Here is an 18,782-nt window from a genome sequence, read left to right as displayed (position 1 = left end):
AGGCTCCCTGCCTGAGGGCGGGGCTAGAGCCTCCTCTGCCTATTGGTTGAGGCCTACGGAACATGGAAGTCACCCCTCCCATTGCCTGACTGGGGTCACGTTGCAGGTTCGTTAAGTTCACTCTAGGGTTGGCTTTCTTATGCAGAGCCAAAAGCAAATGTTCCTGACATTTTTTCACAGTGCATTATACCAAATCCTTCTAGATAATCCAGTATACATGAACAAGGGGGTCAGAACATGGGCTCCTCCCCAATATACAAACTAATGACAAGAGGCAGAGACCATGTCAAAGGTCAAAACACACACACACACACACACACGCACGCACACACACACACACACACACACACACACACACACACACACACACACACACACACACACACACACACACACACACACACACACACACACACACACAGACACGCTCACTTTAAAGTTCTGGCCTGATAATCCTGAGCTCCTTTTTCTTCCAATCCATTTTTTATGTTTTTGACTAATTTCATAATTCCTGAAGCACAGAACAGTTTCTAAAGTGGGCGGGCATTAAGGGGCTAGAACTAAATATTAATAATGCGACCAGAGTGCATCAACAAGTGCTTTATTAATGCAATACATTTGTATTATTACTGTTCTTTTTCGTATCATTTCCTCTCAATCTGTTCCCAGTTCGTCTGAAACCAATGGAAATACATATGATGTACTACAAAACCATCATTTCATATACATTTCTAATAATATCACATTGAACTCTGTTAGTTGAATGGTTGATAAAGGAATATACAGATATGTATATAACTGCATAAATAAAAGCACAAACACTTGTCAGTGTATGTGAGGATTTGTATTTTTCAAATTGTTATTGCTTAAAATGATTATACGCTATTACCCATTACGGAATAAGGTAGCAAAACAATGGTATTGGTTTTTCAGGCATCTGAGTTTCATTTCCAAACCAATCACCACAAAGATCCTAAAATGAAGCTGAGCCTCACTCATCTAGCGCACCAGCTGTTCATGTGTTACTTTTAACGAGCGCAAACAAAAATAAAGTCTGTTCCCCTAAAACGTTCCCTTTAAAGTTTTTCATTGCATATGTGATCTTAAAATTTGTGCATTTATGAAACAATTAAATTGAAAAACTGATGAGTTCAGCAAATGATTCCGAATTGATTATGAATGTTAAAAGCTTCACACAGACAAAGAAAATGCAGTTAAACATAACCTAGAGCTAACACGTCACATTTCTATGTAAAAGTGGTGCGTTAGCTGCCTGAGGAAGGCAAGGAGTTTGGGGCCGATGATGTAGGTCCTAGTCTTGTTGTAATGCTCGGAGATGAAGATGTCAGAGACATGCTGGGTGTTCTCGTTGTACTTGACCAGTACTCTGTCCTCGTTGCTCAGAGGGTCATTGGGGTCGTAGTCCTTCCTCACATCATACGGCAGGTCCTCTGCGTGGGGTGAGTGGAGGTTGCCGATGGTGAAGTATCCCAATGGCTGCCCGTCTGGAAGCCTGGGCAGCAGGTCCTCCTCGTTGCCAAACGGGTGGAATCCGTATTCTCCGGCGACGGGGTCGCACAGAGCCTCCATGTTGTTATCCAGGCACGCTTTAACGTACCACTTTAGCAGCCTGAGGCCATGGCGAGGGGGAGGACGACCGAAGCCGGTCTTCTGCAGATCCTCGTCAGTATCAAGGGTTGGTGGCGCTGAGGCCAACACCACAGACAGCAGCAGGGAGGAGAAGAGAATGGTACTCATCTCTGGAGCATCTGCTAGACAGGAAAGGATACGATCATGATACCAAACAAACACTTAAATACATCACTGGTGCAGATGTACATAACTTAATCATAATGACATCATGAAAATACAAATGACTCAAAAGTTTGCTTTGTTAAGATTGGTTTTTCTCAAAAGAATGAATGTGTGCACTTACCAGACCTTCAGATATTTGGCTCTAGCGCTATCAAACAACTGCCAGTTAAACATTACAGGAAGTGCTTGTGACACAAATAGCAGGTAGGCCACCTGTGGTTAGCGTACAGTTTCAATGCTGGTTCCTCTTCCTTTATGGCTGCATAGCTCTTCAACTTGTGATTGGCTGGCTTATGTAAACCAACTATTAATATTAAAACATAGTTGGTTTTAGTCATTATTAAACCTATTGGCAAAGTATCCACACACACTTTAAAAAAAATCAACGTTTTTATTTATTTATTGAAAATGTTGTCAAAAACGATTTTCTCCTTTTTCGACAGGTGGGCGTAGGGTCAGGTTATGCAGTTTGGTTTACACATATCTTCCACTGGTCAATTTCTTGTGTTACATGGCTAACTGGAATGGGACCTATCTGAAAGGGCGTGTAAATGCAAATGCAATGTTCCGAATTTCCCCTTTTATAGGTTGTCATAACCTGACCAGACGGTGCCAGATGGTTTGTTATACAGAACCATCTGGAATGTCGACCTTGGAAAGGCACTATATGATGATTGCGTGAAATATCTGCCTTTCACCTTCCATTATGTATCAAACAGAACCACTATCGGCCCTTAAAAGTTTTCTTTAAACTTTCTACAGATATTACTACACTTGGGGAAATGAGAAAAGTCTCCTCGAGTGGTGAAGATCAATTTGAGTCAAGTTTCCAGTTCCTTGCAACTTCTGTAGTGGACATGTGATTTATAGAATATTGATCGTGCCATTTTTTATGCAATCAAAATTCCTTCACATTTTAGCAAAGATTCACTGTACAGAAAAGTCTATCCGGACGGGCATTATGGGTCCAAGAGGCAAAAATGTTCTGCAAGTCAAATAAGGCATGCATTCCAAGTATCAGAGATTTTCCTCCATCGGGGCGACGGGACTGATCGTTTGAATTTGACTTTGGCTTATAGCGTTCTCTATGGGGAAATGGTACCAGAGTCTCTGTTTGTGCAATCAGGGGCTGAGCTATAAGCATTTCCAATTCAATATAATAATAAAACATAAACCCTACAATATCCATAGATATCCATAATATCCCTATAGCCCTGTGAATATCTGATGATCATTATTAAAATATTATAAACATTGCAATCTATGCCATTTTTCACTGTTACTGTAAGAACCCAACTTAGAAAATTAAAGGGGTAAAATGTTTTTGCCATTCTCCCGTAAGCACTATATGAACATTCCACTTTGATGCGAACGCAGGTGGTGTTCTTTCCCAAATAGCGTATGTTGTGTAAACACGCCACGAAACGTTAACGTGCATTTTCTAATTGTGGCCAATGATGGACTTTGAATCCTACATATCAGTCATTCATGAGGAGGTTCTGTCAATGATGAACAAGGGAGCACGTGCATAAATGACTGACACTGTGTGTCTTACATTTTAAGATAGTTTCGGTATTACCATGTGTTTCAATGGCAAATTTGATGATGCTTTGTGAATCACTTCCTGTATGGCTAGAGCCCCCAAATTGAATATTGCATATCCTTGAGGCCCTCCTTCATATAAAAGGGACCCCAGGTATCTAGCTCACTCTCAAGTGTCCTTGACCCCTAGGTCACCTGATTACATCACTTCCTGTAGGGCTATCTTTATAGTATATTATTACGTGGACTTGGGGGTGGAAACAGATAGCAGGCTAGTTGTACCCCCTCATCTCCAGGCCCCCCTCAGGGAGTGGTGCCAGAGAACCTAATCTCCCAGTCAGCCAACTAGGGCTCCCCAGGAAGTGCTGATGAAGCTTTCTACTGAAAATGGCCTATCTAGAACTTTTCGAGCAAACGGCCGCCTGGGAAAAGAGTGCAGTGGCTGATTGGGGTGGGATCCGGGCCTTTTTTTTGTGGGGAGGTCCATAGTGTGTGGGGAAGTCTGATAGCATCAGACGCAGCTATTCATACTAGCCTCAAAACTGCCATCCTCACCCACTATTGATAAGGCATCCCTTCATGCATGGAAATACGATCCCAATCAGCCTGCCCGGGCCCAGGTAGCCAACCTCGCTCACCTGACCCAGAGTTGGCTTACGGGCGGGAACGGTCCCCCCATCATCAACAGACTTGTGATGGACCGTTGCATTCAAGCATTGCCTTCAGAGTCTAACCAGTATGCTGCCCAAACCAGCCAACACACTTTGAACAGGCTGGTGGATCTGTTGGAGAACCAGCAGGTGCCAGTGGTGATGTTTTGCACCAGCAAACCTGAGGTACTAAGGGCCAATTATGTGGAGTCGAGAACCTAACGAGAGCCTGGAGAAAGGGACTAGCTGGCAAGCCAGACCCCACCCGGTTTCTCGCCTTGACAGCGGCCTGGCAACAACCAGGATTCTCGTTGCTGCGTCATTTCTAGACAAGACGGCCACATCTCCTGGGGCTGCCCAGCCCGAGATGTACCCATGCCCTCAACCGAACACTCAGATGCCCCTACTCAACCACGGCCGTCCCTCACAACCTGTGGGTCGTATAAGGAGACCCAGTAGCAGCTCAACTCTGGTAGTGCAGTAACCCTCGTCCAGCCAGCGTATGTCGGACGGTTGTCATTCCAACGGATTCTGGTGTCCTGTGTCCATGGAGACGCCAAGGACTACCCCACGGCCCTCATCCAGACCCAGAACCTAAGGGGCCAGCCTGACTGCTGGTGTAGTCCCCAATCCCCCAGTCCCTCTACTAGTAGGGATAGATTCCCCACTATTTGGACGGTATTGGGTAGCCCAGAAGGTCAGAACCCGGAGAGCCAGATGTGGGTAACGGCTGCGCAGAAGCCTCTCCCAATCTGCCCCGTTGTACGAAGCTCAGGTGTCTGTGACGGGGCATTCAGGGCTTTAGTCCCCTAGAGAGGAAGAACCGTCTGATCGGAGTCAGGAAAACACTGCAACTGCCAGTGAAAACCAGGCAGCCCACCAACCAGACTCCTGTTCTCCCAATTCCCAGAGGCGGAGGTGATGGGGCGTACTGCAACCTTCTCATCCTTCTCCCCATCATAAAGACTCCAGGTCAAGTCACCTATAGGGTAAGGCAACCTGGCTGGCAGGAAGGACTCCCCCATGCCGAGTTTTAAGTCTCCCAATAGTAAGGTCACCATCTTGAAGCCATTGTCCACATAGCATTTATTTGACAGGGCCGGAGCCTTTTTTCAATTGTTTCCAATGAGGATAGAAATGCAATTGCATTTGAATGCTTAGACATTGGCCAGTGTCTTCCTTCAGAGGTTTAAGAATTTTAGAGCGCTGTCCCTGTCGTTGCTTTTCCCTGCCACTCAAACGCAGATCGATAAGTGAAACTAAACATGTAAACTTTAAAATGACCAAAGACTAGTTGTTAGGGTTAGGGTTAGGTAATATTTTTGGCCTAAATCTTTAATATATGTTTCAAGCTTTGTTAAACAAGCCAAAAACGGTACGCTAATCGAATAGGGAATCGTTTTATATTTTATTGACAGCCTATTGATTATGATTGCTCACACCGGTTTCTGGTATAATGTCGGTAGATAGACCCCCTTGTTACAAGGTCTTTCAGATAGACACAAGACTAATTACCAACAGTCTCAAAATAAATATTTGTGAGCCGGAACCTTTTAAAAATATATATTATTAATTAATTTCATTCCTCCCACCTGCACCTCATTTCCTGATCTCAGTCTCTCCCCATATAAAGTCCATATATATATATATACATGTATATGTATGTATGTATGTATGTATGTATGTATGTATGTATGTATGTATGTATGTATGTATGTATGTATGTATGTATGTATGTATGTATGTATGTATGTATGTATGTATAAGTCCCTACTTGGTTCCCTTGTCCCTTGCTCATTTGTTTTTGTCATGTCCCATATTCCTTGTGGTTCCCAATTTGTTTTGCCTGTTTTATGAACAGATATTTTGAGTTTCTTTATTAAAAGCCTTTTTTCAGTTTCCTCTGCATTTGGATCCCATCCCTGCTCGTTCCTGCTGGCCCACCAGCACCGGTCGACGGCTTCTTTAGCAATTGGGCCAAATTGCTAAAAAAAAGCAAAAAAAAAAAAATTACCAATCTATTTCACATACATTCAAAGATAATATAAAAAGGATTGAATATATTCTCTCTCCTGGACCTATAGGATAGGATTTAGGATGGAAATATTGATACTGCTGGATTCAGATAGCTGTTATTACACCTTCTCTCTAGTTAAAACGCTTATTGTATTGCTTGCATGAAAAAGTATTTACCCCTATGTATCTTCTATACTGCAGTTATATATATAGAAAATTTCTCAGTAATAAAACAGGCCCGCATATAGGCAGAATATCTAATGATTTGTCAATCCATTAGATATTTCTTAATAATTCATTTTATTCCACTAAACTTTTAGGGAATCTCAGACTGTAACTGACAGTTGGTGAAAAGTGAGAATGAGGTTGTAAGACCCAACAACTTAAGATCCTAGAGTGAGCACAAGAGAGAAAATCGAAATAGTGCTGCTTTAAGTAAAGTAATCATGTTGAAGTACAGCTGTAAGAACTTGAGGTATGAAAATAAATGAAAGAAGCTCTAAAAGGTGTCAGAAAACGAAGGCAGCTGCAAGATGAGATATACACTACAAAACTGCAGTGGCCATGATTTGACTATAGAGGGCAATGTCAGGCCTTCCCCCTGTCCTTCTCCCTTTATTTCAAGCTTGAAGCATTTGTCAGGATTATATGGGGAACATTCATCGGCATATCCTCGTAATAAAGGAAGTGCCTCTTTGTCCCCTTTTTGATTCAACACATTGTCAAAAACAGCCCTAATCCTACAAGCTGATGGACAGTTGCATCCTGGGAAAAAAAGGCACAGGCCATTGTTTGAGTGAGTCAAATCTGTTAAGCCCTAATTCTTTTGTGAGCATTTGCATATTCGGAAGTATTTCTTTACTAAAGGGTCAAATCCTCCTTATATGTGATGTGAGGCATTTTTAGTATCATTTGTGAAGTATCTACATGCACTATTAGCGTTTCATAATACCTCCACATAATGCGGCGGCATAATCCACCTGAGATGCAGGCTTCTGAAAGTGTAACATTACGCCAGGATGAAACACCGTCGTTTCAAGCTCATTCAAAGGGGCTCAAATGTCATCAGAAAATGTCAAGTGCTTCTGCAGAGCCAGGATACTGGAATGCCTTTTTTTTTATCCGTTTCATCACCACGACGATTCCAAAAATGTTCCAGCTCAAAGCCCAGCCAGGCCCGGCCTGCTGCAATGTAATGGGTCTGGCTCCAATGATAAACACACACGCCTGCAACACACTCCTATTTACTTTTTCTTTCTCTCTCTCTCTCTCTCTCTCTCTCTCTCTCTCTCTCTCTCTCTCTCTCTCTCTCTCTTTTTGTTGTTCCAACCCTTTCTGCCTATTCCCTCCGCTTTGACTCTGTGTTGCTTTCTTTGGCGATTATAGCGGGACAGCTTTTCTCATTCCAGTTGAGTTTCTGGCACAGCAACAGCCTTGTTTGTTATCTGCTCTTTGTCTTGCTCTTTCTGTATATCTCTCTCTCTCTCTGTCAATGTCTCTCTCTCTGTCAATGTCTCTCTCTTTCTCTCTCTTCCTCTCTCACTCTCTCTCTCTCTCGCTCTCTCTCTCTCTCGCTCTTTGAGAAGCAAAGCATATAGGCAGAGTCTGGCATTCATTCTAGTGCTACGGGCCCTTTGCAGCCCGTACCTCCTGGAAATGTTGAGATAAGATTGAGTTCAGGTGGCAGTCTGCCACATGCAGAGAGAGATGAGCAACAGAGGTGTAACGTTGTAATACAGGCTGTATGTATAAAAGTTGTCTTTAAACGCTCTGCATACAGGAACACCTAGTGACTGAGACGAGACAGAGGGATAACATGCGGGCCGCTGGTTCTGTGTGAACACACAGAACTACGTCCCTCATGTCGACACCCGCTCCATGGTGGAACAATGCCGGCTCCGTCGTCCTAATCTTGGGATGGTCGTGGGAGCGATGAGGAGCGTCTCTGTCACGCGGCCAGGCAGAGGCTGTTTCTATTGTGTCACAGCGTGCATGCAGGCGCTGGGGGACGTGGCATCACAAGAGTACAGAAGGGAGGGAATAATCCTGATCACAACCACAAACAATCACTCACACATGAAAAGGAGTAGAGACAGAAACAAAGTAGAGCTCCCCATCCCAGAAAAAGACCAGAGACGCAGCGATGGCCAACGGCCAAGCAGCGATACGTAGAGTCAAATATAAACAGGACGGTATGAATGACAAGCTGCATCTTTGTGTGTGGCTGGCTGTTGCAAAAGCAATTTTGTACAATGGTAGATATTCAGCGCTTTTGCTTTAAGAGACGATGCTTTGTTGGTAAAATGATAATAATGATAGCATGATTATCAAACATCTTCTAAACAGCTATTCTGAAATGTGGTATGGTGTAACATCCAGCCCTGAACTCATTCTCTGTGGTCTAACATCCAGCACTGAACTCATCCTCTGTGGTGCTACATCCAGCCCTGAACTCATCCTGGCTTGTTTTCCCGCGGCATTCCCTTCCATCCCCCCTCTCCTAGATGGTTGGCCTTTTGGCTGATTCATTGCTTATTGACGGCAAGTACTGCTTATGTTTTGTGAATTTCCCAGTTAATGTATGAACAATGTACGGTCAATAGTGGTGCTTTTGAGGAGAACCATTAGTTAGTAGTTCACTACTGGCCAAATTCCAATCCGACGTTTTAACTTTTCATCCTTCTATGATATTCTCAAATTAGCTACTTGACTCTTAATAAGTTACTTAAGATGAATGAAAAGGAAAGGGAAAGTCTGATTGGTAGAATTTGACCCATTAAATGCATGCAATCCTTATTATGAACATTGAGCATGTAACTCTGTACGGAATTGATTCCCTCGCTCCAACATAGTCTTTAAACCATGGTTTCGATACTTTGATCTTACTTCACAGCCTGCCTGATACCAGCTCCTGACACACGGTCCTCGTAAGAGAATCTAGGACTGTTGAGATCCACTGGTGATGGCCCCTCATAATGAGCTGCTCAGCTCTCCCCGGCTGACTTCTCTCTACTGGCCCGCGTGTTTCCTTGAGCCTGTAGCCGGGTGGCGGGTGCTGCTCGGCCACTTGAAGTGCAGTGTGTTAGACAGTCAAAAGCTTTTCCTCTGTGCAGTATCCGTGCAGTATCACCATCCTCATGCTGCTGCTGCTTTGCTAGGTATGACATTGAACTAGGCTTGCCTCTCAAGGGCTTAACCCAATGCTATACAGTCCCGCCCAAACGGACAACGACTGGAAATAAGGTTTACCCCGAATCCCCCCCCCCCCCCCCCCAAAACCCCCGGTTCCAACTGTGTGTGTGTGTGTGTGTGTGTGTGTGTGTGTGTGTGTGTGTGTGTGTGTGTGTGTGTGTGTGTGTGTGTGTGTGTGTGTGTGTGTGTGTGTGTGTGTGTGTGTGTGTGTGTGTGTGTGTGTGTGTGTGTGCTTTAAAGACCAGCTGATTCTCCTCCATTTGGAGAATCAGAGATTACCTTTTCATGAATAAAGTCAAAGAGGATTAAGAGGAAGTGGGAGACCTTCGCAATGTCGGCTGAGAGGAGGGGAGAGAGAGGAGAGGAGAGAAGAGGAGAGGAGAGGAGAGGAGAGGAGAGGAGAGGAGAGGAGAGGAGAGGAGAGGAGAGGAGAGGAGAGGAGAGGAGAAAGGAGAGAAGAGAAGAAAGAAGAGAAGAGGGGAGAAGATAGTGGAGAGGAGAGGAGAGGAGAAAAGAGAAGAGAGAGGAGATGAGAGGACAGGAGAGTAGAGGAGAGGAGAAATGGAGTGAGTGTGATGCTGCCTCGTGCCCACAGGCCAGGCTTCGAGTCACCAGCCTGGAGACATACGTCGCCACCAACGCACAGAGCCCTTCACACCTTGTAACGGATGTCTGTCTGTGTGAGTGTGCGACTGATTGGGGATATGTTTGTATTGCTTTGCCTCATTCCAAACACTTTGATATGCCAAGTTAATATGTTAATTTATCACTCAGTCCATCAGCCACATCCTTCCTGTGTTGCTGATACAAATCTTCAGGTAATGTCCTGGTATAATCCGATTTTATCCACATGATACCAGATGTAGGGACACGGGTTGTGTTTTCAGGAGGATCTGTCAATCAGGGTACCGGGATTACAGCGGTTCAGTCGAGCTGCCTTTGTTTGCCACTCACATTGAGCAGGATCAAGGCTGTGTCGTGCTTTAATCAAGCTTAATGGAATCCTTTTTATTTATTTACAAACCTTTTTATTTCTTTACAAAAGATTGTGACCATAGGGATGGAAATACACTGATGGATGTTAATTATGCAATAACCATTAATTTGCTAGATTTAAAAGTATTCATTTTGTGCGAAAAATACGGACTGCAAACAGGAATCGACTTTTGATCTATTCTTCTGCCAAATTCCCTGTTCATCAACATTAAAAAAATGATTAAAAACAGCAATAATGTCACACAAAATTTGAGTAGTCTTGGACAGTATCTGTATTCATAAATCTCAAACTACACCAATAGGATCTACTCTCAGCATTGTTGGGGAACATCGCTCAACAATACCAGTGTCCTTGGACAACACATCTGTTTTCATAATTTACTTAAAAATGTTTTGAAAGGTTCTCAGCTGGATCTGTGGTGGGATGTTAAGTGTTCACCATGCACAGGCCTGCTACGTGTGTGTGTGTGCGTGTGTGTGTGTGTGTGTGTGTGTGTGTGTGTGTGTGTGTGTGTGTGTGTGTGTGTGTGTGTGTGTGTGTGTGTGTGTGTGTGTGTGTGTGTGTGTGTGTGTGTGTGTGTGTGTGCCACAAGTCCACCTTCCCCCAATGGAGTCAAAGGTTGAGCCGCAGCTAATCCACGTAAAACTAGGAGCATAATCCTGAGGGCGGTCGCTGGGCATCTCCCCCTTCTTGTTTTCAACAGTAAGTTATCCAGGTTCTTTCTCTTACGTGGAAATGCTGTCAGTTAAATCTTTTGGAATCATGTGTGACACCGTTTGGTTTGGGCTTATCGTGTCTTTTTGTTGGCTTCCCATCATATTTTGTCCTCATCTACATATGAAGATAGTCCGAATAAAAACATCTAAATAAGCAGGTATTTGTTCCTGTAAAGGATGGGGTCTGTCATTCAACAACCACACATCTTAATCCTCATCAGACTCTGGCTCCTGCGGGTCCAGACTCAGTGCTTCTGTGTTTCAGTAAGCAGAGGTGGTTATTTCTACAAGGACATGCATTCACCCTGCACAGGCCTGCTACGTTTGTGTGTGTGTGTGTGTGTGTGTGTGTGTGTGTGTGTGTGTGTGTGTGTGTGTGTGTGTGTGTGTGTGTGTGTGTGTGTGTGTGTGTGTGTGTGTGTGTGTGTGTGTGTGTGTGTGTGTGTGTGTGTGTGTGTGTGTGTGTGTGTGTGTGTGTACACTAGCGGCTGTCCTTAAAGATCTCTGCAAAAACCCATGCACTTGATTATTGAAACAATTCCCAAAGCTCGGTGTAATCTTCCTTTAAGTGCGTTCTTAGTTTCCTCTGTCGGGGGATTACTGTAGCAAACGTCCTTCCTTTTCCTATTTTTTTTACAAAAAGGAGGAGGGCCAAACAAAATGGCAGAAATGGAAAACAAACGGCCTGGATTCTCCCGAGAGAAAGGAGGACGACGAGTGAGGGATTCCCCTGAATCTGCGTCTTTTTCTTCTTCTTTTATTTGGCCAGAAAATCCCATAATCCTACATGTTTGATGTCTCAAAGCTAATGGTGTTTATTAGCAGGGCCCAAAAGGGGGCTTTGTCCCTGGCGTTGGTTGGCCGTGGAGGTTTTGAATGACATTGCGGGTAGAGAGAGTGGGTAACTTTAGCTTAATCTTGGCTTATCCAGGGGCCCCGATGCCTGCACAGGTGTGTGGCCGCTAAGCCCGGGGAAGACCGGCTCCTGGTGCAACCCACCCAAGAGATCAATGTGGTTCTGGAGGGCCCAGGACGTCCAGAGAGGACACACAGCATACCCTGAAGAATCAGAGGGTCTACCCCCTCCAGCCCTTTGTGCAGCAGGCTAACCTTTTATCACATTTTAATTAAACCTCAGCTCTCCTTTCGTCCGCTCTCTATGGTATGGAGCTAGCTGCTCCCGTGAAGCACAGGGACGCAGGTTAGGTTGCATATGATTAAGACTGACGACTTACTCTGGTGCTGCGATACCCCACAGACAACGCTTTATGCCTCCTGCTGTTTTTATTCTTTATGTTTACCTTTTTATATTTAGAATGCCAATGGTATCGAGATTCAACCAGTTAATCATTTAATGATTGTTCATTCATTTGCCGATTCAAAGTCCACAATTTTTATGGTTCTGAACCAGTCAACCAAGTACATCAATCGTTTATCAATTATTAACGGATTGCATCTTAACGCAGCCCTGCACCATATAGCAGAGCCCTGTCGTTGAACCAGATCCAGAGCCTTAGTGGTCCCAGTACCCTAGCATGGCGTTCAGAAGGTCCAACGGTCAAATCTGCTCCTAATTGGGGTTTTGTGGGATGTTGTCTATTTTGTAGGGTTAGGGTCAGTGATGTTATGTTTCAACAAAAATGAAGAAAAGCCGGACAGAGGCAGACCAAACCTGCATCACGGCAGGTGGCTAAAGATGAGGGAGGACTTCCTGCCCGAAATGTCCATCTTGTGGCGCCGTGTCCAGGGACTGCTGACGCTGATGATTGGATTACTCTGAAGCCACTCCCTCAATAGAAAAGATTTGGCTCTAATTCAATAGCAATAGAAATGGAGGCCAGCGGCCCAGTGATCCATAAACACTACTATGATGAGGTCATCTTTCCCAGATAAAGGTGTATACATAGATGTGCTATGATGCAATACCACCATCAGCTAAGTGTGGCCAGGGTATTATCCTAAGTGTCACGTGTGGAGTCCACTACGGCCTGGGCTGTCAATCCAAGTGGAACTACGATGGAAGAACATTCTGGAATAGAAAATAAGGTCTATCCCCGAATTCAAGAAAACATAAGAATGCTACAATACAATGTTGTATTTATATTTCAAACCTGTACCTACTTATTTATCCGTTCAGCAATTTGTATTTGTGTTACTTTGCTTATTGCAGATGTCTGCTTGACCTTTACCGTGTTACAACTCCTCCAGATCAACGATAAAACAGACTTGACCCTGAATCTGCACTCAAACCATCCGATCGCTGCACAAAAGAGTTGCATCTTTGTTTTCCCAAAAGGACAATGCTGTTCCTCCACATATTGGCATAGCTTTGATGTTCACAACTTTTGGAGGAGCTTTTGGCCTAAATCCCTCCTGAAACGTCCCTGGAGGACCTGATGTGAACCCATTGACTGGCCAAGGTACAGGACTCTCTGAATAGCATGTTGGTGGTCTGGTTCTCCTCCAGGGGATTCGGTTCTCTTAACACCAGCCTGTGCCATCATCAATCTTCTGGGAAAACTAATGATCATCATGTCTTTACTCTTTTTGGGCCTTTTCCTTCAAATGAACTAGGAGAACGAAGCAACACATTAAACAGTTAACCTTAAAGCAAAACCAACTTGTTGAATAAGCTTTAGGAACATTTTATAAAAAATATATTATTAGCAATAGATTTTATCAATTTGAAAAAATTCCTAACTTTTTCCGCTCCAAGTCATGCATGTGGTGATGTTGTGTGATGGCGGGTCGTTTACTTGTGTAGGAGGATGAAGTACAGGCGTAAGGCTGCGTCCGAGCCCTAAATGGGAACATTGATTCCTATTTAGCAGCAGTTTACAACCTGTACAAAAAGTCTTCTTTCTGTCTGCGTTTAGTCTTGGAGAAAAAGGACTCATCATGCAACATGATTAACTCATTATTAAAACGATCATTATCAACAGAGTTAAACGAGATAATCATGCAGATTTTGGAAGGAATGTTTGTTTTCTATCAATACTGTCTCTCTGACGCTGACAGACTACTTGTGAGGATAATGACGGTCTATTTCTACTCCAGACGGGGATCTTCTCTCTGCTGCTCGCGGGACATGTTACATTGATAGGATGGAGCTGTTAGACTAGGTTGAAATGACTGGCTGCTTGCGCCCTGTATTCGGATAACAGTGGGATTCCCTTCTTGGAGCTGATCCGTGAGTATTTGGCACCGTCACAGTGTAGGACTTAAGATAACCAACAGGGGGCATACACTGGCAGCTTTAAGGCGCAGCTGAGCATTGGCCAAAAAGGTCCGCTTCTGTCTCCTATTTGCAAGCTGTTTCTTCGCCTCATAATTACCCCGGAATCTACCAAGGAGTATTCACGTGTTTACCCCCGGTAAATTGTTGTGCATATGATACCACAAATAATCTGTGAGAAATGGCACACAGTTATAATGCTTGAAATGTATTTGTGAAATGCCTCGAATAAAATAGGCTACTGCATTGAAATTGATATTCTTGTCATAATTGTACTTTTTATGCCCATTCCCGATGTTTTCATGGTTGTAATTTTTGGTTGCTGTAGTAGGCTACTTTACTTTGATAGATTGATTTGATATAGCCTACTCATCTGCGCACATTTATGTATCAGTATGCTTTATGTGTATATGTTTTGGATTTATTAATTTATTTTCCACTAAATCACCAGTTGACAATACATGGCATGTTACATAGGCCTAAATGTTATTTTAATGCCGTTCACATTGCAGCCGTTCGATTAGTAGTTCTCAAAACCAGGTTGTGTGTGGATCATTTCAATGGAATTAATGAATGCTAATCTTAATTAATCTGTGGTCTTTCATGACTCTGTGGTAAACAGGCTTTTGTGTTGCCATCTTCCAGGGAACCTTTTTCTCTAGCGTGAGCAGACCACTATATAAACTAAATGCAGAACATACATGGATGTGTGTGTGTGTGTGTGTGTGTGTGTGTGTGTGTGTGTGTGTGTGTGTGTGTGTGTGTGTGTGTGTGTGTGTGTGTGTGTGTGTGTGTGTGTGTGTGTGTGTGTGTGTGTGTGTGTGTGCGTGTGTCTGTGTCTGTGTCTGTGTAGGAGGGGGGAGGGTGTTTGTATTGTGTGTGCATATGGCTTGTCCAAATACATTTAAGATCTTGGTTGCTCTGTAATTACAAGATTTCTGATCTGAATATTCGCAGAGAATTTCATATAGAAGACATGACCGCTCTAATCAATGCTAACTCACCAAAAGACCAAGCACTTAATTACACATACATTATTCACGCTAATCAACGATTGACTCTTAATAAGAAGGAGCTTAATGTAATTTAGTGTATTTACAAAGTATGCCTGCAGGACTCTCCTGTTTTTAAAAAGAAATATGCTGAATATAAATATGGACAAATTTCTGCAATCATTGTATATCAATTGTATATAGATATACCTCATTCATTAAAAAAACAACTACGTTTAGAATATTTTCTCCTTGGATAGGTTAATATTGCAATAAAGATGATCATTCTTTTTTTTCAAATTGTTTACAAATGTATGAATCCATGCAGCAAAATACAATAAATCATTGATGTCTACAAATCATTTTTCCACTTTCACCCATGAATACACAGGTCCTCAATATAAGTGCAAAATTATAATTGATAAAATATTTGTTATTTTTGATTGGTTGCAGTATTGATTACACACTGCAGATTGCCCATATTTCATAAAGGGCAGAACGATGGTTCGTCCAGGCTTGCATGTTGTGCTGCAACGTCTCATGCTAATGGTGCCCTATTGTACCAAACCGTTCCTGCACTCTGCTCCTCACAGTGACTACAATAATTTGTCTCTGTCCGTCTCAATGTGTTCTCCAGCCATGCGTGGCCCGCTGTTTTCTTGGGTGGTGGGGGGGTCTTTGATAGCAGCGCTACGAAGCATGAATTGTTTTACACAGTTGTGTGTCTACTGCTGGTAGGTGGGCCTGGTAATCTATAGTGACACTAGAGCTCAACTCCAGAGTCATGTCAAGGCCTCCCGCCCAGAGAAAATTTATAATTAGGGGACTGGTGTTTAGTGGGACAGGATGACCCCTGACTCATACTTTGTGTTACACTTTGAACCTCTTGATGCCTGATTCCCCCACCATCGAAACAAATTAAAGGTGCCGTTCTGCACAGAGGTGGAGCGCGTTTTGGTTCTTGGTCTTCATGGAATCGTAGAGAAGCAACTTTGATGTTGATTGCGTCTTGATTGGCTCTTTAAAGCTAGGTTGGACTATTTATTTTAGAGGCTTTTTTCGTCTTTTTTTCTCTTTACCTCCTGGTAGCAATAATGCTCAGGCCTGTTCATGAATGGATGACCTGCCATTTTTTTCTGTGCTGGCTACCTGTGGCAATGTGCCCGTGCGCTCACTCAACAAGCTGCTCTTGTCCTATTGCCGACCTATTGCTAATTGATTAGCGAGCTAGTCCTGTGTTTTTGGGGAGTGGCATTGGAGGGAGGCCTGAATGGAGGGGTGTGATCTTTTCGGTTGGATATTTTCAAAATCTAGGTAGCTCTTGCTGGTTGCCCTGAAGGGCCTATCCTGGCTTTATATTAAAACCATTCATACATTAATTTGATAGTCTCCTTTCAGTTTAGGTTGATACTTGTTGAAGTACAATTCATTAAAAGATAATGGACAATAATGATAAAGTCCTATTTTAATCTATACCAGGAACCATAATCAGTGAATACTACAAATCTAAACAGAATCAGTCAGAAAAGTCACACATTTTCTGACTGATTCTGTTTAGATTTGTGAGTTTGATTTGTGACATCAGGTTAAGCACTCAGATGTATCCACAAGTCTATGAAGATAACAGTTAGGTTTGAGATTCAATATGCCATTCAACAAGAAGAAAGGCTGTTATTTTTGGTATTGACAAAAGCGATTCATAATAAATAAAAAGATGAATTGCTGATCAAAATAGTTGGATCGTAAAGTGAGTAACTTTCTTTTACCTCTAATCAGCAGATATCTATTTACATCACCGATTACAATAACTATCAAACTATCGGAATAACAAAAAAATTATTGGTAACATTAAGAATAAATATAACCGCAATCGGTGATTAACGGGGTCCGAGCAAAGTTAAAAGTCAAGAACACACTAATGGAAGATATATAAGTATGACATAATTATGAAGGAAAGATGTTGATGAAGATGTTCCAATTAATGCAATACTGTGCCTCGGCTTTCAGTTGAGCTGCAAAGCAATGGCCGAATGTCATGTTCAGATTGTTCATAATGCTATAATCTGGATTCAAACTCTCAACCTAAGGATCACCTGTACAATGTGCCCATTGAGCCACTGATAAACCAGAACTGCAGCCTAATTCACTGCAGTTCAGGATCTGACCATTCACATGGTCAAAATGTCTATTGATAAGCATCCAGAAAACTCAAAGCACACATTTCTCAAGGTATATGCTTTCTTAAAAGCATATACCTGAAAGATCATTGAAATTCTGGGGAAATCAAACCTTTATAGTCAAGAACACTAACGGAAGAAATATAAATATGACAGACTTAATTATGAAGGAAAAATGGTTAAAGAATAAGTTCCCCTTAATGCCATACTGTCTCTTGCCAGTCAGATTCTTTGAAACAAATGAGCCGGAATGTTGATTGCCTAATGAAATTCAGGTGCTGTTCAATGTTGTGTATCTTAAATGAGTGGCAATGACAGAATGTCATGTTCAGCTGGTTCATAATGCTCTAATCAGGATTCAAACTCTCAATCGAAGGATCACCAGTACAAGGCATTATCCTGTTGAAACACTGACATTCCTGAACTGCATGAAGCCTCATTCACATGGTGAAAATGTCGATTGATAAGCACACAATATCAAGAAAACTTCAAGCACACATTTCACAAGAGAATTAAGGTCTTTCCTAAAATAGTAAAGATCTGAAAATTTGCACTGTTAATGGTATCCACCTAATGATAGCGGTATGGTAGTTATACAATAACAAAATGGTCATATCGGCAAAATGGGTTGAGACTGTGGACGTTTGGCTTTTCTATGAAATTGCGGGAAAAGAAAAAAATATTAGAGCAGGGGGATAAAGATGCATCTGATTTTAGAGATTAATATAATGGAAGAATATTGAGTCCCGGACAATCTAGTGAGGAGAAATAAGGCTAGTTCATAATTTTTAAATAGCGCCACCTTTGGGTGCAGTACCACAATTTGGGTTTATGGGTAGTGGGGTTTATTGGAAACCATACCTGAAAATTTCAAGAGTTTTCGACTTACGGTACAGGCTGCAGTATGACTTTTAGAGAATTTGAAAAAACGTTACAGAAACAATAGGGGACCAAGCAGCTTTGCTGCTCGGACCCCTAATTAAATGAAAGAATTACAGCCCTATAGCATATGGCAACATAAATTGACTTGACTATTTTCTTTATGCATAAAAGTCCATTCTAATTTTAATTCCAAAATCTAGATTTGTTTTTTGGCTCTTCACTAATTAATGTAATTGTTATGGAATATTAATGAGATTAACGCAGGAAGGAATCCTGCGAATGGCTCTTCAACGGGTCGGTAACACATTGAAGAGGCAGATTCCCAAGACTGGTGGGCCCCGACAATTATCACTCAGAGGGAACGAGAGAGAGAGGCATACGTTAAGCAGAGAGACAGAGAGAGAGAGAGAGGGGGGGGGGAGAGAGGGCGATATAGAGAGAAGGAGAGAGAGAGGGCCCAGGTGAGACTTCTTGTGATCACTGGCTTGTTAGAATCAGTTTAATTGGGTTCTGTTTGATTTTTCACAGACGACAGCCATGCCCCCCAGCCCCCAACCCCCCCCAGACA

The 18,782-nt window shown here is 42.7% G+C and overlaps 1 protein-coding gene across 3 annotated transcripts; it reads right to left on the bottom strand.

The window, feature by feature from the left end:
* Positions 1-564: 564 nt before the first annotated feature.
* On the bottom strand, positions 565-2,024 carry si:ch211-198c19.1 (uncharacterized protein LOC100151013 homolog). 3 transcript variants are annotated; one of them, XM_056587182.1, is made up of 2 exons: positions 1,942-2,024; positions 565-1,769 (listed from the first exon to the last, which is right to left on the bottom strand). In XM_056587182.1, exon 2 carries the CDS (start codon positions 1,756-1,758, stop codon positions 1,240-1,242), a length of 519 nt encoding a protein of 172 aa, XP_056443157.1. In that variant the 5' UTR covers positions 1,759-1,769; positions 1,942-2,024; the 3' UTR covers positions 565-1,239. The 3 variants fall into 3 exon arrangements, with proteins under 3 accessions (XP_056443157.1, XP_056443156.1, XP_056443158.1); XM_056587181.1 differs by having other exon boundaries at positions 1,937-1,992; XM_056587183.1 differs by having other exon boundaries at positions 565-1,772; positions 1,937-1,963.
* Between the last annotated feature and the right edge of the window lie 16,758 nt (positions 2,025-18,782).

This window comes from Gadus chalcogrammus, chromosome 3 (assembly GCF_026213295.1).
Source record: "Gadus chalcogrammus isolate NIFS_2021 chromosome 3, NIFS_Gcha_1.0, whole genome shotgun sequence".
Classification (NCBI taxonomy): Eukaryota; Metazoa; Chordata; class Actinopteri; order Gadiformes; family Gadidae; genus Gadus; species Gadus chalcogrammus.
This window is presented reverse-complemented; position numbering and strand designations above follow the sequence as displayed.